At 41.3% G+C, this 23,059-nt stretch overlaps 1 protein-coding gene across 4 annotated transcripts in view; it reads left to right on the forward strand.

Annotated features, from left to right (window-relative positions):
* The window catches only part of CRIM1 (cysteine rich transmembrane BMP regulator 1), a 269,320-nt gene extending 247,834 nt beyond the window's left edge, over positions 1–21,486 (forward strand). For all 4 annotated transcript variants that reach the window (XM_061624693.1, XM_061624691.1, XM_061624692.1 and 1 more), the window contains 4 exons: positions 10,977–11,171; positions 15,222–15,344; positions 17,284–17,471; positions 18,736–21,486. In XM_061624693.1, coding sequence (XP_061480677.1) covers positions 10,977–11,171; positions 15,222–15,344; positions 17,284–17,471; positions 18,736–18,912 — 683 coding nt within the window. In that variant the 3' untranslated portion in view covers positions 18,913–21,486. The remainder of the gene's footprint in view (positions 1–10,976; positions 11,172–15,221; positions 15,345–17,283; positions 17,472–18,735) is intronic.
* Positions 21,487–23,059: the final 1,573 nt, after the last annotated feature.

A 23,059-nucleotide genomic window follows, 5' to 3' on the forward strand; every position in this document is an offset into this window, starting at 1 on the left:
TTCCACCTAGCGGTTGAAGGCAGAAGAGTGCTAAAAAGTTTTTTTTTTTAACAAGGACTTCCTGGTTTCCGCAGCTCCTTATTTCAGTTTCTGTTCTACCTTCCACCAAGAACAGTTGATCTTGCTCCTCTCTGCATTCAGGCCTGTATAGTTTGTGTTTTTTTCCTATTGTGTGTCTGTACTTTTTCCTTTGTTTACTGTTTCCTACGTGTGTCTTGTTTAAAACAAAAAAAGGGGTTTGTCATTTTACGTTCCCCCCCCCCGAGACTTCGCAGTGGCACTGAGCTGACCATGAAGCAGCCGCCCCACCGCTTCGGCTGCAAGACTGCTGTCTTCTTCGTTGGACTCTCCCTACCCCACCAGCCTCGTTTCACAGGTGCGTCTGTGCCTGCCTACCGGCAATCACCCGACCAGTCTCCTCCTCTCACGGCGTGAGCGGGGACGTCTCTTACAGTGTGCTCCCCAGGACGCCAATTGCCTGCCACCCCCTCCTCCATCTTCTCGCCTGCGGGACACTCCAGCCGCAGGGTAAGTGTATTCGGGGGGGGGGGCACAGCTCGTCAGCAACTAGCCCGGCTATTATCACAGCCCTTAGCCCCCATAAGACCTGCAGCATGGTTTGCGCCCATGGGGAAGGCAACACCCAAATCGGACCACCCACCAAAGAAACCTAAGTCACTTCAGCCTCACACTACAATGGAAGCCGTGCCTCCATCATTATCCAACCAGGCCCTAGGGCCTTTAAGTTCTATTAAAATCCCAGGTAGAGGTAGCTATAGCCCACCCCTCTTCAAGCAGGCACGAGGTGGCTGAGGCATGTACTATTGTGGGCAGAGTGGCTCCACAACGACTGGCGCCTAAGAGAAGTAGGGAAACCAGTCACGACAGGCAATGGCCTGGTGATGTACAGGGGGCTGCACCAAAGGAGGCTCATAGCAACATGTAGAGATCACAGAGGGACCTGGAATCCCTATCTGAGGAGGAAGACACCCAGTTCCAGCTCACCCTGGAGGCAATTTTTTCTACAGTGTCTTCTGAGGAGTTTGAAGGCTTACTCAAGACAGCTACATCTCACCAAGCATTACAGGAGAAGAGGGGTGAAGCATTCTTTGTTTCACCCTCTTCACGTCAGGAACTCCAAGTTCAGGGGGGGTCTACAACCCACACTGTTCACATGCTACAACAATTAAAGGAACAGCTGAGAGATTCTCTTCTAATGGATCTAGCCTGAGATCTTTCCACATCAGCGGCTAAGACTCGACACCCCACACAGGACACACCAGCCATAGTACCCACTCCGCCACCTTCAAGAGTGCAAGTGGCGCAGGGCCTCACTACACTCCGCTCTTCTACAAACGCGCCCCAACCACCAAGCAGGAAATCACCGGACCCTTATGCCGCCTCACAGGGCAGGCATCCTCAACTTTAGGAGGAGGCAACAGTGGACCCAGACAACAAGCTGATTGTCCTCAATGAGGAAGAATGGAGTGGAGATTCAGAGTCAGAGGAAGTAGTGACCAATAGGATTTTTCAGGAGGCTCATTTCCTTTCACTCCTGTGCAAGGCAGTGGAAGCGCTGAACCTAAATTATCCAGAAGATCCTCCAGCTCCCTCAGCATCTAGAATTTCGGCTATGTGTCCAGACCTGAAACCCAAGTCAAGGGTGCTAAAACTTCCATCACTGTCGCCTAAAGCGATCAAGTCCAAATTTGCTGCCCCACTGCAGTTCAAGAAATCAGTTGCAACTGCCAACAAATACTATATGTTGGGACAACACATCATGGACCAACTCAAAGTTCCTCTGGTCAATGCCCTCATAGTCAATTTACTAAATCTGTCCTTGAACCCGAAAGACTCGGATGCCCACCTCAAGGATCTGTCAGAGCGCAACCTGGATCTAGGCCTTAGGAGGATTCCTGAGGCCAGTGCGCTGTCCATCAGAGCAGCAGCAGCCTCCTCGGTCTTCACTAGAGTATCCCTGCTGTGGCTAGAGGACCTATTGGATGGCCCGTGGCAGGATCTGGCTCGAATCCGGAAGTCTCTTCTGAAAATCTCGAGAGCAGTGACCTTTATGGCAGAAGCATCCATAGACACCATGCAGTTTTCGGCAAGGTCATTAGCAGCGAGTGTTTTCACTCGAAGGACTCTATGGTTATGCCATTGGGAGGCCGATACTGCAGCCCGCTCTAATCTCTCGTCTGAGCCCTATGTGGGTGGCAAACTATTTGGTGACGACGCCCTAGCTGGGGTCTTGGAGTTGAAGGAAAAGAAGAAAGCTATGTCTTCTGCCAAAAAACGAGATGACAAAAGATTGTTCCATAGACCTTTCCATCCTTATTTGCCCTCACAGTCCTTTCGAGGCCCCAGGGCATTCGGAAGAGCAAAGGAGTCCCATACCAGCCATCCCTTCTGGAATAGGCAACGTACCCAGTCTAACAGCCAACAACCTTTCCCCGATACATTGGGTTTTGGATCACAGGCTTGGGAATAAGCATCAATTCTGACGCCAGGGTTCCTCAGGTGGGAGGATGCCTTCAACACTTTGCCCACCACTGGAGGGACACATCTTTGGACCAATGGGTACTGCACACCCTCAGATGCGGACTGAGGCTGGAATTCACCTCCCTCCCTCCAACCAAGTTTATCCCCTCCCCCCTCTCAACATCTCCAGACAAGCTGGAAAGGACTCTTCAAGCAATTGCTCACCTTCTGCAGATTGTGGCGCTAGAGCCCGTTTCAACAGGCGAGAGGTTTTCAGGAATCTACTCAGTATTCTTCACCATCACGAAAAAAGACGGATCTTTCAGGGCGGTACTCGATTTGAAGAACTTAAATCAGTTCATAAAATACCACAGGTTCTGCATGGAAACTTTACTGTCCATCAAGAAGGCATTGAGAAAGGGAGACTTCCTCTCATCTATCGATCTCAAGGAGGCCTATCTGCATGTCCCTGTTTTTCCGCCTCACAGATGTTACCTCCGGTTTGCTATGGGGGAGGATCACTTTCAGTACAGGGCCATGCCCTTGGGTCTGCCTTCTGCCCCCAGAGTATTCACAGAGATCGTGGTTGCTTTGGTGGCACACCTCAGGACGCAGGGGGTCCATGTCTTTCCTTACCTGGACAACTTTCTGCTTCGGTCTCTGTCTCTCCACAAGGGTTGGGAAGATCTGTACATCACCCAAGCATGCCTCAAGGATCACAGCTTCCTTGTCAACCAAACCAAGAACCAGCTTTGTCCAGCCCACCGCATAATACATTTGGGGGCCACCATAGACTCGCAGGAGGAACTCATAATGTTAGCTCAAGACAGAGTAAATAAGATAATTACAGCTGTCACATAGCTCCTATCTTCGCCTTCGGTGGATCTTATGTACCTGGCAGGTATCTTGGGGTTGATGGTCTCAACCTATCAGACTACACCATGGACACATCACCACTCTTGACCACTCCAGTGGGCGCTACTACCTTTTCAAAGCGACATTGCAGCCAGGCGTCACTGGAAAGTAGCACTTTCACCAGTGGTCCGTCGCTCCCTGCTATGGTGGGTGCACAAACCCAATCTACTAAGGGGAGTGCCGTTCCAGGACCCTCCATGGACCCTGATCACCTCAGATCCCAGCCTGACAGGCTGGGGATGGCTAGATGATACAAGGGATTTGGTCACCACAGGAGTCAGTTCTTCCAATCAATCTTCTGGAGCTTCATGCAGTTCAGCTAGCCCTGAGGCACTTCGTGGCGATCAAACAGTTGGGGGTGGTGCTGGTATCGGCCAAATCACATTTGAATCATCAGGGAGGCACACGCTCCCCACAACTACAGAAGGAAGTTGCCCTGCTTATTCCAGTGGGCGGAAATATGCATGGACTCAGTCCTCGCGGAATACCTCAAGGGAGAGGACAACTGCCAAGCAGATTGGCTCAGCAGACAGAAGGTGTATCAGGGAGAATGGTAGCTTCACCCATTGGCCTTTCAGGAAATAGTTAAATGCTTCAGCAGAGTCAAGGTGGTCCTATTTGCCACACACCTCAACCGCCAGGTGAAAAGATTTTTCTCCAGATACGTGACACCAGAGGCGGAAAGCATAAATGCTCTGGCGTCCCAGTGGCCCCAAGGACAACTCTATGCCTTCCCACCTCTTCCAATCATTCCCAGGGTACTTCAAAAGATCTAAGCCGAAAGGGCAGTAGTTCTACTGATAGCTCCTTGGTGGCCAAGGAGACCCTGATTTCTGGAACTCGTCGATCTCTCAATCGATCCTCCATGGCAAATTCCCCTCAGGGAAGACCTATTGTCACAGGGACAGTTTCTTCACCCAGACCCGGGATGGCTGGCGCTTCATGTCTAGAGACTGAGAGGCGATGCCTCTTAAAACAAGGTATTCCAGCTCAAGTGGTGGAAACTATGATGGCCTCAAGACGCCCTTCCACAATTAGACTATATAAGACTACATGGAAGGCCTTCTCGACATGGTCACAAAAGAAGAGTTTAATTCCAATGAAAGAAGATATAAATGACATTCTCTGCTTCCTACAGGATGGCTTGTCCTTGGGTCTTAGGCCAAACACTCTCAGACGCCAGGCTTCAACCCTTTCTGTGGTTCTGTCTACATCTCCGGAGAAACCGCTGGGATCTCATCCGTTACTCAGGCGTTTTCTATGTGGGGCAACGGCATCGGCACCTCTTACAATCCATTGTTACATAACTTGGGATCTAAACAAGGTGTTAACGGCCCTACATAAGCCCTCTTTTGAACCCCTAAGTCAAATTTCCCTGTGTCTCCTATCCTTTGAGGTCTTGTTCCTTGTGGCCATTACTTCAGCCCAGAGAGTGTCTGAGTTGAATGCTCTGTCTGTTGACAAGAATTTCTGTGTGTTTCATAAGGATAGAGTAGTCCTATGTACTGTCCCTTTTTTTCGTCCTAAAGTACTGTCTACCTTCCACTGTCAGCAAGAGCTGGTACTTCCTTTTTTTTGTCCTAATCCCATTCACCCCCCAGAGAAAGTGTGGCATTCACTGGATATGCGAGAGCCCTGAAAGTGTATATCTCTAAAACAAAACGTCTCCGTCAGACAGTTTATTTGTCTCCTTCCACCCAGCATCTTTAGGGAAGAAAGTGTCTTCGTCCACGCTCATTAGGTGGATCAAGGCATGTATCACACTGGCCTACGCCTCTCTAAAGTTAGCCTGGCCAGCCAGGATAGTGGCCCACTCCACTAGGGCAACAGCCATATCGGCAGCATTCTCACAGCACGCATCTATCACAGAGATTTGTAGAGCAGCTACACGGGCCGCACCTAATACGTTTATTAAATGCTATAAGATTAACACATATGCATCAGCAGAGGCAGCTTTTGGGAGGAAAGTGCTTCAGCACGTTTTCCCAGATCACTAATGTAATCGGCCCAGCGATGCTCCCACCCTACATGCGTCAGATTTGGTATGCCCCACCTGAGATCAGCTTTTCCATGCATAGGAGAAGAGACATTTAGTCTTACCGTAAAATGGTTTTCTCTGTGCATGTCAAAAGCTTATCTCAGGGCCACTCCCTAGGACAGCTGGGCTGCCATCACTGTCTTTCATCTTAGGCCTACAGCAGAGAGCGTGTGAGTTCTGTTGTCTCCTGTTTCGTGTCGATGGTTCCTATTATTTCTCTTTGTTCTTTCCTCCTGTTGGTTGGCTTGTTATCAAAAACTGAAATAAGGAGCTGCACAGAGCAGGAAGTCCTTGTTAAAAAAAAAACTCTTTAGCACTCTTCTGCCTTCAACCGCTAGGTGGAGCTAGCTACCCGACCAGGGATCAGCTTTTGACATGCACAGAGAAAACCATTTTACGGTAAGACCAAAATGTCTTTTCAACATGTATATTTTGCAGTTGACAGGATTTTCAAACTCTGTCATCTTGCACATGAATCTACAGCAAACACAGTGACCGCATGATGTTCCTTAGATTCATGTGTTCCAGATAAGATATTAGAATGAGATGGCTTATGATCTCTAAATTTGCTTTTAATCAGGATGTCCCTTATATTCCTTGTTGTTGTTGTTGTTTATTAAATTTATATCCCGCCCTTCCTTCCAGAAGGAGCCCAGTGCGGCAAGAAGGAGCCCAGTGCAGCAGGGTTGGTTCTCTTGAGTGAAATCATAGGTTTCTTGTGACAAACAGAAGTATGGTGTACAATATACCAGTATCTTTTTATGCTGCTCTGGAATCTGTTGGTTACATGATTGAAAGTTAAATTGCAATTCAGGCGATTAGAAGATGTTTTGGTTTGTTGTTGCAAAGAGGAGTATGTACTGCCTGGGACACTTTCTAAAATTGTTCTCCACAACACGTCTTGGGTATCCCCTCTCAAGCAGTTGATTACTCAATATGTTGGATTCATATATGAAATCCCTTTCAGAGGAACAGTTGTGTCTGTTGAGTTGGTAAACTCTTAACAGTTTACTTATTCAAGAAAACTGCTTAAGTGTTGTGCAGAACACCTCCAAACACATAATCTATAAATCTCTACCATCATGAAGCTTATTCTACAAAAGGCCTATCAGAAGACATAATATCTCTTTCAAAAGCATCCATATATAGACTGGCTATCTCAAGGACCATGGGACATCTCAAGGACCATGGGACATCCCATGGCTACCCCTTTGATTTGCCAGTGGAGTGAATTATCAATTTAAAATAATTCCTGCACATAGCTATTTTGGCCAGTGCACTAAGGAAATGAGTAGGAGTGTGTTCATCCATTCTCCTGTTTAATGTATGGTTTAAGATATCTATGGCCTACTTCTGGAGTATGTTGGCATAAAGGGACCTCACATCCATTGTAACCAAGATGTCATAAGGTTCAGCTTGGATAGATTGCAATTTGTTCATAAAATCTGTTGAGACCCATATATAGGATGGAATAGAAGGTATGAAAGGTTTCAAAAAATGATCTACAAACAATGAGAGAGGCTCCAAAATAGAATTGTAGCCTGAAACAATTGGGCAGTCAGGAGGAGGAGGAGCTGAAATAGAAGGCTTTGCAATATATTCAGTTTTCCTCTTTTAATTGTCATTAAAAATTTAAGCATTTTTGCTATTAGAGATCTCCAATTTTATGTAAGTATTTACAAAATATTTTATAATGATTGGTTAGTGCTGTGTGAAATACTTGTATTTTAATGCTGTATTTTCTGTTGTGGTTTATAATTGTCCATTTTTATGTATTAATGTAGTGTACTGTCTTCTTTATAGCCTCTGAAGAAGGTCCAATATATTAGAGGCCGAAATGCATTGGGCTTCCCAAAGAAATACGTTTTCTCACAGCATTTTGGGATTCTTTTTCTCTTTCTGTGAGGTCATATTTTCTTTGGCCTGATTTTTTTTTAAAATGCGGCTTAGACTGCAAGTAGACATTAAGGTGGATATACGGCTGGTGCCAAAAATAATAGCCCTATCCTCTTCTCCTCTCTACCGTCTGGTGCAGGGGTTCTTAACCTGTAGTCCATGGACCAATGCAATAAAATAAATTGCATTTATTTATGGGAATCCATAGCTTTAATCAGATTCTCAAAAGGGTCTGAGACCCCAAAAAGGTTAAGAACCACTCGTCTATTGATTCAGATTGTGTGATGTGACATCACATTGAGTGTTTCTCAGTCACTGCTCCACAGTTGCTACTTGGCAGCATAATGACATCCCCTTTTCTACCTCTAAACATTATCAGTAAGAAGGCAAAACAAGATGCAGGGCATCTTTCTGCCAAAATTGTAGCTTTGTCCTGAGTCATAGCTTAGTTCCTGCTAGTTAGAGCTGTTCAGACCAATTTCATCGCTGTTTTTAATTGACTCCTATCTGAGAACATTACCTTTATGCACCTGTGTCTATTCTTTGCAGGGGTAATATCCTGGGGCAATGCTATTCTCCTTTAATTCTCATTTTAAACAATTTGGCAGGCAAACTCTGCAGTGATAGGATTTTTGTCGGCTATTAAGAGGACCCTCCTCTGCCTACAAACTGATTAAGTTTCTGCCAAAGCATAATTGCTTCTTAAATTAATTTTTAACATTTGCACTTGAATAACAGAACTTTTTTTCTCAGCATACGAACAATTGAAAATGAAACAAGTTCCTCCTTTTTGTAATACTGCACGTTAAAACAGTGTGGTTTGATCCTATTCATCCTGGCACAGTCCATGGCTCCACACCATGCATTTGGCTTCCCTTTGTTGTCAGCAGAAGGATATTACAGTGCAGAAGAGACAAACCAGAAGCATGTTATAGGTGCCTCGGAAAATAATCAGTGTTTTATATGTTTTCTGTATGGCAAATTTATATTAGAAAGACCTAGATTCTGAGCAGATTATTTTAAAATATAGATGAAGGTTTTAACTGTGTGCTTGATGGGACATTTAAAGGTTTAGACTCTAGGATAGCCTTTCCCTGCCTTGTGCCTTCCATCATCCCTGGCCATTGACCTTGCTGAGGCTGATAGAACTTGTACTCTACAACGTCTAGGGGGTCATTTGGCTGCTATTTTCACCGCATCTCACCCCTATCACTAAACATGGTAAGACTGGAGTAGGCCTCAAGTTATTGTTTTTCTTCACTGCCTCCCTTTCTCTGGGGCTCTTCACAGTGCATTGAAGTGAATGCTTGAATTACTGCAGCCCTATAGTTGTTCACTGTAGGATCTCCCATAATTCTGAATAGCAACTTCTGTATCTAGGATTACAGAAGATCCTAAATCATCCTTTCTTTAATTAATTAATATCCCACCCTTCCTCCCAATAGGATCCCAGGGCAGCAAACACTCTAAAACTTCTTAAAAACAGACTTTAAAATATACTAAAACAAAACATCTTTAAAAAACATATTTTTAAAAAAGCATTAAAAACACCCTAAAAAGCAATTCCAACACTTGGCTTGTTGAAAGAAAAAGGTCTTCAGCAGGCACCAAAAAGATAACAGAGATGGTGCCTGTCCAATATTTAAGGGGAGGGAATTCGAAAGGGTAGGTGCCACCACACTAAAGGTCTGCTTCCTATGTTGTGCGGAACGGAACTCCTGATAAGATGGTATCTGCAGGAGGCCCTCATCTGCAGAGCACAGTGATCGGATGGGTATATAAGGGGTAAGATGATCTTTCAGGTGTCCTGATACCAAGCTGTATAGGGCTTTGTACACCACCAGAATCTTGAACTCGGTCTAGTAGCTAATGGGCAGCCAGTGCAATTCTTTCAGCAGCGGGGTGACATGTTGGCGATACCCTGCCCTAGTGAGCAGTCTCGTTGCTGCATTTTGCACTAGCTGCAGCTTCCAGACCAACTTCAAGAGTAGCCCTACATAGAGACAGTAATCCAGCCTGGAGGTTACCAGTGCATGGATAATAGCGGTCAGGCTATCCTAGTCCAGAAACAGCCGCAGCTACCACCCAAAACTGATAAAAGGCACTCCTAGCCACTGAGGTCAACTGGGCCTCTAGTGACAAAGATGAATCCAGACCAATTATCCGAACTTGGGAACCACCAACCCACAGCGCCTCTGTGTTGCTAGGATTAAACTCAGTTTATTTGTCCTCATCTAGTCCATCACTGAGTGGAGACACCGGTTCAGGGCTTGAGCAGCCTCTCTGATTTAGATGTTACAGAGAAATAGGTCTGGGTATCATCAGCGTACTGCTGACACCTCACCCCAAATCTCCTGATGACCACTCCCAAGGGCTTCATATACAGTGCCTTGCAAAAGTAATTAGACCCCTGACCAATGCTCTCATATTACTGAATTAGAAGGTACATTGTAATTTCGTTCTGTATGATATTTTATTTTGAAACACTGAAACTCAAAACCAATTATTGTAAGGTGACATTGGTTTTATGTTGGGAAATGTTTGTAAGAAACATAAAAAACTGAAACACATTGCTTTCCTAAGTATTCAACCACTGTGATGTGGAAGCTCCCACTTTACACAGATGAAAGAAATTGCCCTGTCAAGGATACAGTTACCTTACCATTGGCCTCCACCTGTGAACCATTAAAGTTGCTGTCACATAATCAGGATAAAAAACTCACTGTTGAAGGATCATTGGTCAGGCTGTGAATGTGAAGGGAAATGAAGACCAAAGAGCATTCTACAGAAGTGGGAGATAATGTAACTGATTAACATTTATTACCTGCCCTTCATGCAAAGGTCCCAGGGCGGGTTACAAAAATTCTAAAATACAGCATTAAAAAAAATTAAAAACAACCTAAAATCACAAAATAGGGTGGGTCCTAAAAATACACATCTCAGATGTCAAAGGCCAGGGTAAAGAGGTGTGTCTTCAGCGTTCGCCTTAAAGTGTACAATGAAGTTGCCAGTTGAGGAACTCCCTTGGTGAGGAGAGTTCCACAATTTAGGGGCCACCACAGAGAATGCCCTCTCCTGGACCACCAAATGTTAAAAGTAGTTTTCCCAATTCATCTTTTCACTGTTTTATCATATTTGTCTGACAACACAAGAGTGGTATAAAGTAGGCAGTTATCCCCATTTGTTAAAGATGGGAGATTATTGTGGAAAAAATAGATTAGCCTGTTGAATTCCTAACTAACTGAGCAAGAACTCTGGTCTTGCAGGTCAATGTTGACACTCCAGTCACAGCACCTCACTAAATAGATATGCTGTTTATTTTAACATAGACAATAATTTAACATAGACAATTTATTTTAATTGCTCAGTAACTGAAAAGGTTAAGCACAATTCAGAATGTGTCTGAAAATTCTTTGATCGCTTTTCTCCCCCATGATAGAACTTCAGTTCCTGTTATATACTATTTCATTAGCAGTAAGCAAATACTTCTAACCAAGAACCAAATGTTATCTGCCATCCTGCCAAGAAAAAAAAAGAAAAAACCACCATTAGTCACAAAGCAGAGCATGTAATCACTTGGATGACTTTTTCAATTATTCTGAAATGGCTTTCTAAACTCCAACTTATGGCAATATTATTTTAATAGAAGATACAGCATCAAAGAAGGCAGTGTGTCATTTTAATGGGAAAACATATGCAGATGAAGAACGTTGGGACATTGACAGCTGCACACACTGTTATTGTCTGCAGGGTCAGACCCTTTGCTCCACGGTCAGTTGCCCTCCCCTTCCTTGTGTGGAGCCCATCAATGTGGAGGGAAGTTGCTGTCCCATGTGCCTAGGTAAGTTACATTCATATAGCGTATTTAAGTGTATTCAGGGTTTATCAGGAATTTTTGCATACAAAAAAATTAATCACTTACCCCAGACAGGTGAATACTGTGCAAATGCAGGATTGCAAGATCCACTGGTAACCAGCTTCTCTCTGTTAGGACCTTCCAAACAACTGCCTTAAAATTTAGCCACTACCTTCTGAGAAAGATGAAAAACAGAATCAATATCAGTTAAGCTGAGAATTAGTTTAAGATTTTTGGTGTGTTTCAAATAACACTTATCTTGAGTAAGGATGGGGGAGAAATTCAATTCAGTTTGTTTTTAAAGCGGAATTTACCAGATTCACACTTTCCAAAACAATACGAGCATTGAAACACAGCCATCCTTCAACATTTATACTTACCTGAATTTTGCAGTGCAGTTCTTCAACCAAGTAATGTTTAGAAAATGCATATATTAGGAGCAAGTGTGCACAAAATTAAATATATTGGTGAAGACAACATTTAAAATATATTAGGAAAAATTGCAAAAATGTGTACACAACTCAAAATTTGAACTAAAATGCTGAATAATTTTGTGAGGATCTTTTTAAAAAGCAAGTTGCTGCAGAAATGTGGAGAATCAAATTTAAGATCAGAAAAATGAGAAACTGAGAGAACCAAAATTGACAGATCATTCCACTCCTAATCTTGAATCAGGATTTGAAATACAGAAAAGGATCCTTTTCCTTTTTTCTCTCTCAGAACAAATTATTCAGCCAATCAAATATATTTTATTTAGGAGAAGCACCTTAATGTTTTTATCTAACACAATTTTAATACTTTATTTGGCCCATTTCAGATGTTACAATAAACTGATTTAGCATTAGGTACGTGAACAGAAGTGAGCCATAGGCTTAGACACTCCTTCCCATTTCTTCTCCTCAGGCATAGCTATTTCCTGTTTAATACTAGCTGTAGTTTATCATTATGTTCAAAAAGAATAAACGGAGGTTAGTTTAAACTATGCTCTATTTTAAAATAATTAACAACCTGGAATCACAGACCATTGTTTAAGCCTGGCTTATTAAAATAAGCCATAGTTTATCCCCTGTTTTGCCCTTTTTGAACTTAGCAATAAATTACAGCTAGTGTTAAAACAGGAAGCATTTTTTTCCTAACTTTTGCTTGCAGCAGTGCTGGAGGAAGAGAGTAACCCAAGATTCGCTCCTGCTTGTTCAGGTAATACTGAACATGTTTTAGTGATAATTTCCAAAACAGCCTTCTGTTTAAAACAATGAATCTTAAAAAATCTCTACATTTTATATCTTTAATACTCCATACTCTTGACAATCACTTGTCCATATTGAGATCAATAGACTGATGTGTTGAAATTTCATAATGCTAGGCATCATTATCTCACCAAATTCCAGTTACCTAAGAAGCTGTTGATGATGATGGGAACTGTTTCCACCAAGTGTTCCGTGACAGCTACACAAAAAAGAACAATCTCTATCAACAGTGGTCTCGCTGAGATGATATTGTTTTTTTGTTTCGCTTTGTTTTTATAATTGCAGTGGCACAAAAGGAGTAGATTTCACTTCTGACGTCTCAAAAATATTACTCTGTCATCCTACTGCTCATCTGCTCTTAATTTTCAGAGAGAACAAATATGCCAGAAAATATTAGTAAAACATTAATGAAGTATCAAAAGGTATCTCAGATGCTTTTTAATTCTACATAGGGTTAGGGTTAGGGTCACGGTCACCCTAACCATGGTGATAGAAGCAGTAGATAGGCAGAATAAATTAAATTAAGTTGTTATTGTTATTATTATTAAGTCACTTTTTTCCAAATTGAAAACTCAAAGCAACGTACAACATTAAAAACAGATATAAAAACAATACTCAGACTACATAAAAACAAAATCCAACTTCTCCCCACATGACTAAAAACAAACAGAAGATTAAACTCCAAAGGCCTGTGTGAATAAAAATGTTTGAGAAGGGCCATAGATGATGGATGCAGGGTCCAAGTTCATTCATGTGGGAAGAGGTGGTCTTTGAGATATTGGGGTCCTGGGCCACATAAGGCTTTATAGGTCAAAACCAGCACTTTGGATTTGGTCCAGAAACTAATTGGTACCCAGTGCAGCCATGCCACAAATGGTGTAATGTGTTCCGACCGTCTTGTCCTGGTCAGCAATCTGGCCACTGAATTCATCACCAGCTGCAGTTTTTGAACCATCCTCAAAGGCAGTCCCATGTATAATGCATTGCAATAATTTAACCTAGAGGTTACCAGAGTATAAACAACAGATATTGGGCCATCCCTGTCCAGATAGTATGTAGCTGTACCATTAGCCGAAGCTGATGGAAGGCACTTCATGCCCGTGGGCCTCAAGTGACAGTAGTGGATCCATAAGTACCCCGACGATTAATTTATTTATTGTATTTGTATACTGCCCCAGAGCCGAAGCTCTCTGGGCGGTTTACAGTAACTAAAAACATTAAAAACAAATATACAAGTTTAAAACACATCTTTTAAAAACAATTTAAAACACACTTTAAAAAATGTAAAACAATATAAAAAAGACACATGCTAAAATGCCTGGGAGGAGAGGAAAGTCTTGACCTGGTGCCGAAAAGATAACAGTGATGGCGCCAGGTGCACCTCATCAGAAAGATCATTCCATAATTTGGGGGCCACCACTGAGAAGGCCCTCTCCCTTGTTGCCACACTCCCAGCTTCCCGCAAAGTAGGCACCCGGAGGAGGGCCTTAGATGTTGAGCGTAGTATATGGGTGGGTTCGTATCGGGAGAGGTGTTCCATCAGATATTGTGGTCCCAAGCCGTGTAAGGCTTTATAGGTTAAAACCAGCACCTTGAATCGAGCTCGGAAACATACAGGCAGCCAATGCAAGCAGGCCAGAATCGGTTTTATATGTCTGGTCCCTGTTACCAATCTGACCGCTGCATTTTGCACAAGCTGCAGTTTCCAAACTATCTTCAAAGGCAGCCCCACATAGAGTGCATTGCAGTAATCTAACTTGGAGGTTACCAGAACATGGACAACTGAAGCCAGGTTATCCCTGTCCAGATAGGGGCGCAGCTGGGCCACCAACCGAAGTTGGTAGAAGGCACTCCGTGCCACCGAGGCTACCTGAGCCTCAAGTGACAGAGATGGTTCTAGGAGAACCCCCAAGCTATGAACCTGCTCCTCCAGGGGGAGTGCAACCCCATCCAGGACAGGTTGGACATCCACTATCCGGTCAGAAGAACCACCCACTAGCAGCATCTCAGTCTTGTCTGGATTGAGCCTCAGTTTATTAGCCCTCATCCAGTCCATTGTCGCAGCCAGGCACCGGTTCAGCACATATACCTGTTCCTTCAGAGAGTATAACCCAATCCAGACCAGGTTATGCCCCACCCATCCAGTCTAGGGAACCACCCACTAACACTGCCTCACTCTTGTCTGCATTAATGTTCAGCTTGTTGGCTGTCATCGAGACCATTACCGAGGCGAGACTTCAAGCTAGCATATCCATTGCCACACCTGCAGAGGTGTAAAGGAGAGGCAGAGCTGTGTAACATCAGCATATTGCTGACAACGCACACCAGTGTGGTTTCATGTAGAAGTTAAGTACCATAGAGAATAGAACTGACCCTGTGTGACCTCACACTGAAGGCTCCACAGGCCCAAATAACAGTCCCCAAGCACCACACTCTGAAAATGGCTATCTAAATAGGACTGGAGCAAAGCAGTGCCACCACTCCCAAGTCATTGATTCCAGAAGAATACCATGGTCAATGGTATCAAAAGCCAGTGAGAGGTCAAAGAGGATTAATAGGCACATACTACTCCATCTCTGTCCTGACAAAAGTAATCATACAAGGTAACCAAGGCAGTTTCCATGGAAAAATTGCGCCTAAACCTCAATTGAAATGGTGCAGAAAATGTAAAGGATGAAGAACAGCTTAATGGCAATAGGTTGTATTTTGCTTACTCTGAGTAGAAGTAGCATTGCATATCACCTTATGACTACAAAGGGGTAATTGTTCTGTGACTTTTGTTTTATAGAAATGTATGTGCCTGAACCTACCAACATTCCAATTGAGAAGACAAATCATAGAGGAGCCAACGAACTCGAATCGCCAGTTTGGCCTACACCCAGTAAAAATGACATTGTTCATATCCATAGAAGTAAGTTGTATTTCATTCAAACATGTCTCTCATGAATCATGGTCTGGATTGTTTGTGATCAAAATCACTCCAAAGAGTGATTTTTTAATATTTCCAGGTGAGTTTAAGAAAACCAGATTTCACTCCAGGGCCTAACTCCTGTATCTACCACCATGCCACTGTTACTGTGTTTCTGTTTCTTTTTATACCCAACTACTTAGGTGTTTCTTGTATATAGATACAAGTAATTTAGGTGTAATCTATGTTCACACCTATCACCTATTGCAGATCACTTTCCAGTCCACCACCTATCTCACATTTGTGTTATAATATTAACATATTTGAGCATCTGAGTAAGGTCTTATGGTTTGGCAAGACTGAAACAACCTGAGGCAAAACAAATAATCATTCAACACAAGCAACACATTTGGGGAAAATCAACTTAATTTCATGCATATTTTTTAAAACTCCTAGCATTTTAACTATGGTTCCTATTCTGTATAGATGTTAAACTGGATTTAGATTGGTGAAAATGGTTTCCAAAGCTTGGCAAATATCTATAAAGCTTTCAGTAACTCCATCAAGTGACATTAAACAAAACTCATCTTTATCAAGGAAAGCTTCCTTTGAAGTTTTTTTTTAAAATGAGGCTCTTGAGCCAAATCTCATATATTTTTATTTTTTACTTATTTATTTCAAAAATTTATATACCGCTCTAGTTCCGAAACTCAGAATTCAGAGCGGTGAACATTAAAAAACAGAGATAATACAAAAACAGCATAATAGAATACCTAAAAACAAATAAGTAAATTAATACTAAAAAGTTCGACAACAATCTCACTTCAAACATTAAAAGCTAGTTGAAACAGGTATGTTTTAATCCGCCGACGGAATTCAATGAGAGACGAGGAACGTCGTATCTCAGATGGTAAATTATTCCAAAGAGTAGGGGCTATGACTGAGAAGGCCTTCCTCCTGGTGTTCATTTGGCAGATCATGAAAGTTGAGGGAATAATAAGAGTGCTTTCAGAAATCGATCTCATAGGGTGATAGGTTTTGAATTCAACGAGACAGTTTGTCAAATATACCGTCGCCAGTCCGTGAAGACCTTAAACGTTAGAACCAGAATCTTAAACTGATGTCTGGAGTTAATAGGGAGTCAGTGAAGATGGTAGAGAAGAGGTGAAGTATGAACCCGAGGACCAGTTTTAGTGATCATCCTCGCGGCCCCTCAGGCAGAAAAAAACATAAGTACATATATTTACCAGATGAAACAATCAGACATGGTTGTTAACTTGGATGCTTCTTATAGAAAATTTTAAACATAAGGCAAAGGGCATAAGATACACCCTTATAAATATTTAGCAGGAAAGAACAAAAGCAATAACTGCTCACATTATGTAAAGTTAAAAGAAAAATATGGTTATCCATGCACAAGCAAAAAGCACTTCTGTTTGTGCACCAGGGGAATGGGTTGCAAAATTCTGTCAGGCTTGAAGGACCACACGCACACCCGTTCCAGAGTGTAGTGTGATGGAATTGACTGCAAGCTGACAAAAAATTGGTGACTCCACTGCCAGAAATATCTTCGGTTTGAGCATGGGGATCTTTGGATTCATCCCAATGTCACTGTTTGGCAATGACACATAACAGGGCTTTTGCAGTGGTGGCTCTCCATTTGTGGAATGCTCTCCCCAGTGAGGTGTCAGTCTCCACCACTATTAACGTTAAGAAGGAATTTGAAAATATCCCTGTTTACCCAGACATTTGATGGTTGAAGAGGATTATTCCTGGCAACCTGAAGATCAGTGATGAAATAATGTTTTTAACTGTGTTTTAGAATGTTTTTAACTGTAATTGTGCTTATGGTGTCTGTCTTGGGATTTTAAAAGTTGTGGAATGATTGAGCTATTTTGTTACTTGATTGTTTGCTACTAACATGCTTATTCACACTTTTCAGATATGGGTCATCTTCTGGGGGATTATAGAGAAACCAGAGGATCGCATCCAAGTGCAGATGCATCTCTTAATTCCCTTGCCTGGGTGACAGTGCCCATCATGACAGCTCTAGTTCTTATCATAGCACTTCTACTTGTCAATCAGAAAAAGCAATGGATACCAGTATCCTGTTACAGATCACCAACAAAGGTAAAAGAGTAAATGGAGTTCATATATTTATGCATTAAACCACCTTTCTTCTACTGCAAGGGTTCAGTGTGAAGGATCTGATTACTGGATTCACAGAAGCCTTGGTCACTTTTGTGTATGCAGATTTCTCATAGAAATAACAGAGCAAAATATTAGATCTTTGAGAAAGGAGTGATCTACATATAACCAATAAAGCGGCTTTCTCTACACACACATACACACAAAATAGTTGTACTGAGGCTGCAGTCCAATACATGTCTACTCATGTTCAATGGGAATACTCCCAGATAAGTGTGCATTGGATTGCAGCTTGAGCTGACTATTTTTAGCAGGCTATTCAGCCTTCTGTATTTTATACTCTGACTGTTTGAAACGTGTTGGTTTGGTATTTTTTGGTGATCTGGATTGTGCTTTCTAGCTTCTGATTGCTTCTCTATGATGGCTAACTATAATGGTCATCAGTGAAAGCAATAAAGCTGAACTCAGTTGTTGCTCGCACTGCTAGAACTCATACTCACGTAAACCAAAGGAAAATGGAGATCTGCCTGATACCAGATCAGACCATTTGTCTATTCTGACTGGCAGCAGCTCTCCAGGGTCTCACCTGCTACCTGATTCTTTTAACTGGAGATCTTGAGGACTGAACCTGGAACTTTTTGCGTGCAAAGCATGAGCTAATTTGATGGCAGTAAATTCAGACCATAGCTCAGGTTCAATCTCTGGGATCTCCAGGTAGGACGGTGAAAGATTCCTGTCTGAAATCCTGGTGAGATAATCCTGAGCTAGATGGGCCATGGTCTGACTTGGTAAAAGGCAGCTTTCTATGTAAAAGAAAATACTATTTCACACAGCATATAATTAACTTACAAATTTCTTTACTACAAGATATGTCAAAGGCTACTAGCTTGTATGACTTTTTAAAAGCATTGGACAGTCTGATGCTTTCTAGTCTAGGAAAGCCAATGCCGTAATTGGCATGTAAGATGTCCCAAGCCTCTTGATATTTTTGATGACTCTAGCAACTGCACATACTATTAAACTGAGGGTATAATATCTGTTCCTATTCCTGGCTTATGAGCCTGAATTATGTTGTTACTTGGCTGGAAGTGGATGGCTGGTTTGTTCCCAAAGTGTGTTGTATGTTCATAATACAGCATGTGTTTTTCCTCTTTTCAATTAAAAAGAGGAGACAATTTTAAAAAACGTATGAAGATATACAGATATATCCTGACTTCCTATATAATGTCTTTCTATTTTCAAACAGCCTTCCTGCCTAAACAATCAACTTGTGTATGTAGACTGCAAAAAAGGAACGATGGTTCAGGTGGACAGTTCTCAGAGGATGCTCAGAATTGCTGACCCAGACTCAAGATACAGTGGATTCTACAGCATGCAAAAACAGAACAACTTACAGGCAGATAATTTCTATCAGACGGTGTGAGAAGTTGTGCCCTTACCAAGAAATTAAGAAGAAACAAAGACTGAGTCTGCTATTAAAATAAGACTAGAATTGTGCACTTGCTTAGTGGATTGTATTGGATTTGTGACTTCATGTACAGCTCTAAGACCTTACTGGGATGGGCTCTGACTCCTGCACTGTGCCAGAACAAGCATTCCCATTTCTCCTTGCGATAACTGACCAAGTGTTTTCTTAGAACCAAAGTTTTAAATCTTGTTAAGATGTTTTGCTTGTAACATAGTAATAGAGATTGTTTAGAAAGGGGAAATTGGGTTTGGGTTTGAGTGTTAAAAACAGGAATACTCAAAAGAAGAAAAGCTGATCAGCTTGGCATGGAGTCAAAGAAGAAAAGAATATAGTTTTTTCCTATCACTCCAAAATAGCATCTATTGCAGTGAAGTATAAGCATAACCATACCTGAACTGAAATAACAAACTCTTTTTTTTTCAGCTGTACTACAAAAGATAGAACCTGTCACATCATAGGTGTGGTATAGCCACAACTATGTTTTTCTATCTGATCAGAAGCTACAATAGCTAATGACATAATGAGGAAAACGTTAAAACAGATGCAAAGGGCAAATTATTGAAGATGTGTACAATTATAACTTGTGCTGCTTTTTGTTTTTCCTTTTGATGCTAATTGTCAAGTTTTTGGCAGTCAGCAAAAGTGGCTAAAGGACTGTATAATTCCTGCTATCGAGCACTGGATCTTTTGACAACAGTATTGGAGAGGGAACAAAAGAAAGGCAACATTTAAAACACCATCTGATTCCAGAGCTTGTGTGTGTGTTGTGTGTGTGTTGTGTGTCTTTTTTTTTTCCTTTTACCATTGTGTATCAGTTTCAGGTGGTTCAAAGATTTTTCATTGGAGGAAAAGAAATAGATTTTGTTGGATGAAGATCTTGCTCAGATTACTTTTTTATCATGTTAAGTTTTTTTCCTGTTACCAATTATGCAGACTAGAAACAACTTCCTTGCTAGGAAGCTGCTTAATTTTAATTGTATATTATTCAAGCACCTTTTTGGAAGCTGAGAAAGAAAGGAGATTGTGCTTCTTTAAAACTTTAGCTTTATAGAAATATTTATGTAAATATAGTTATGCTGGAAACAAAGCATTTGTATGTCTTTGTGTGTATATGTGTACATATGTATGTGTATACATATGCACCCTATATATGTGTATATATATGTATATATACAGTATATATATGGTATTTATATATACAGTATATATCAGTATAATTTTGTATTTTTCCCTGTTGAATGTATTTTTAACTGAGATTTTACCCAGAACAGAAACAGGCATTCCACATAATTGCATAATCATTTGTACTTAGGAAAGACCTACAATTTTATTTGATTGAAAGTGTGAGTATGCAAGTGTGTGTGCACGCGTGCCCTTGTGTTTGCATATGTGTACAGTATGTGCACAATTTTAGCAGTAAGCATTACTCTTGCTACTTGCTACATTTCAGGGTGTGTTTCTTTTTCTTTTCCTGCATGGCCTTAAAAAGGCCGTTAATTCAATGCATTGGCTAGATACACTGATAACATACAGGCAGCACTCATCAGTTCCACAAAATAACAGCATCTGTACTTGGATATATTTGAAAACAGTTCTTTGAAACAATTACTAGAATAAAATCTACAACTAGCTGGAAGTTTGTTGCAGCTTGACTCATAACTTAAACTATAACATACAACATTAACTTTTCCAAACAGGTCTTGGCACTTTTTTACTAACTGCCCATTTATGTGTTGCCTCTTTCTTTTACAGTTGCTTGTCATAAGACACAGATACCCAGTATGCGTAATGTGAAAAGAAAATGTATTTTTTTGTAAAGAAACTCTCAAGTATTGTTGTAAATACTTGGTCAGAGGTTACTGAACTTTAAAAATGAAAAACCTAATTTATTATATGACCTAATTTATTAATCTGAAGATTAACAAATGTCTTGTTTTAGAATATCAAAAAGTGTTCTAACTGTTCGCATCAAAGAGAAAAATAGGTGTATCATAAAGGCTCAACTTTCTTTCTGTTTATAAATTCAGTTTCCAAAAAACAAAGAGAATAATGTAGTTTCCCCCTCCCCCAAGCATTTTATACTTGTATGACAACACTGAAACCAATGTTACTGTTCATTTATTACCCAGATTCTGTCAAATCATCCATTCCTTTCACAAGAGTAAGCAGTCTTTATCCAGAAATTGTAAATGCTTGCTTTTATTTTACAATCAAGGCCATATTCTGAGAAATATTAGCAGGATATAGGACATGGTGTAAAATGTTTTATTATTATTATTTTATATTATTATTATTATTATTATTATTTTGAAGATATTATTTATCCTATGTGCTGTATCCATTACATTCTTTTACCTTGGTTCCTGTTGTGCTCTTGTAAGAGAAATGCAGATACAATTTTCTGGAAAAATTAAATAGATGCATATGTGGCACTTGGAGTGCACTGCAATTTGGCAGATTGCTTGTTTACTTTTTAAAATGTAAGATGGTTTCTTGTAATTTGGCTCTTGGCAGCACAATAAAAAATAACTTGATGAACCTTTTACAAATTTAAATGGATTTCTTCTCCAAAGTGCCTTAATTTTTTTTTTTTTAGTGTTCTATTGTTCCTTAGCTGCATGGTGGCAAATAAGGTGTACAAGTGGAACCTGCCACAGAACGTTGTAGTGTAGGTACTCCTATTCAGGATTCTAGCAAACTATTGGGATGGTTGATGGGGATTTCTTTCCAATTTTTTTCCTGAACATCTTTTGTTTCTGCAAACTCTGGGTTTTGCCCAAATTTGCTAACTTCCCTTATGTGCATGGGTTGTAACATTTTGGCTTCATACAATTCTTAAAAATGGAGATCACTGTTTTGTCCAACTTTTATCCTAATGCAGGGGTTGCCAACCTTTTTGGACCAGAAGGCACATTTCAGTTTTTACGAGAGTGCTGGGGGCACCAGTAACAAAATGGCTGCCATGGGGACATGGCATAACATAAAATTAGAGAGTAGACATGGTGAAGCTTTTCCCATAATAGTCTTCCCATACTAGAAGAGTCTGTTGAATTTCTGCCTGGCATACAGCTGTTAAAGGTACAAGAACCCTGTTTTCCCCAGTGCTAACCCTAATCCAAAGCCTAGGCTGCCATTCTGTACCCACGTACTTGGGAGTAAGCCCCATTAAACACAAACACATTATTCTGTGTAGAAATATATGCCATTGTACTGTAAGTTAACTATACAGTGAATTCTTAACGAGTCCCTAGTCATTAGCTCATCTTTGCAAATTTTTCAGATTTGCCTTTTGGGTAGAGGGGGATTTTTTAACATTCACCCACACTTACTGTGTTCTAGTATTTGCAGAAAATAACTTCTAGGGAGTACCTGATCTCAGATGAACCCACCACAGGAAAGATACATCCTGGTTCATAGGGGGAAAGGAAGAGCAAACAATGGAGATTCCAAAGACGGGGGGGGAGACAGAAGCAGGAGAAGTGCCCTAAAAGGGAGACCAAAACAGCAGCTCCTTAGAACCCCAGAGATTTCTTTTTGCCTGATGTCCAAATAACACACATCAATCGCAGCTCTAACTTTACTTATTTGGCTAACAACACTGACAGGCAGGAGCAGCCAGGCTGGCTCATTTCATGTAGAAGGGTACCTGCACATTTTGGTCCATACCTTTCTTTCTAAGAGGACTAGAGACTTATTTTAAATGAAATCTCAGATTCTAGGCTACCTGATGGGGGTTACCACTGAAGGCAATGGGTTCGTGACCTGTGTCCTAATGCATTGAAAATTGCTATTAGAGCTCTTAAAATGATTCCTATATGGAACAGAAACAAAGTATTTGAATCTGATTTACCACATATTTGCCCATGTACTAAGTATATTCCTAATTAGTTTTGAGTGTCACACTGCCTCATTCATGGCAATGGACTCTTTGGCCCAGTTAAAAGATAAAGCTACACCTAACCATGAATAAGTGCAAGCATACAGATACAGTAGAAATTGCAGCTGCTTCACTGCTCTCCGAGTCATCCTTTTGCTGCCCTAACCAGAGCTAAGCCATGGTTTGGCTTAGCATTATGTCTGACCGCAGGCTTGTAGTTATCTC

This window comes from Rhineura floridana, chromosome 4 (assembly GCF_030035675.1).
Source record: "Rhineura floridana isolate rRhiFlo1 chromosome 4, rRhiFlo1.hap2, whole genome shotgun sequence".
Lineage (NCBI taxonomy): Eukaryota > Metazoa > Chordata > Lepidosauria > Squamata > Rhineuridae > Rhineura > Rhineura floridana.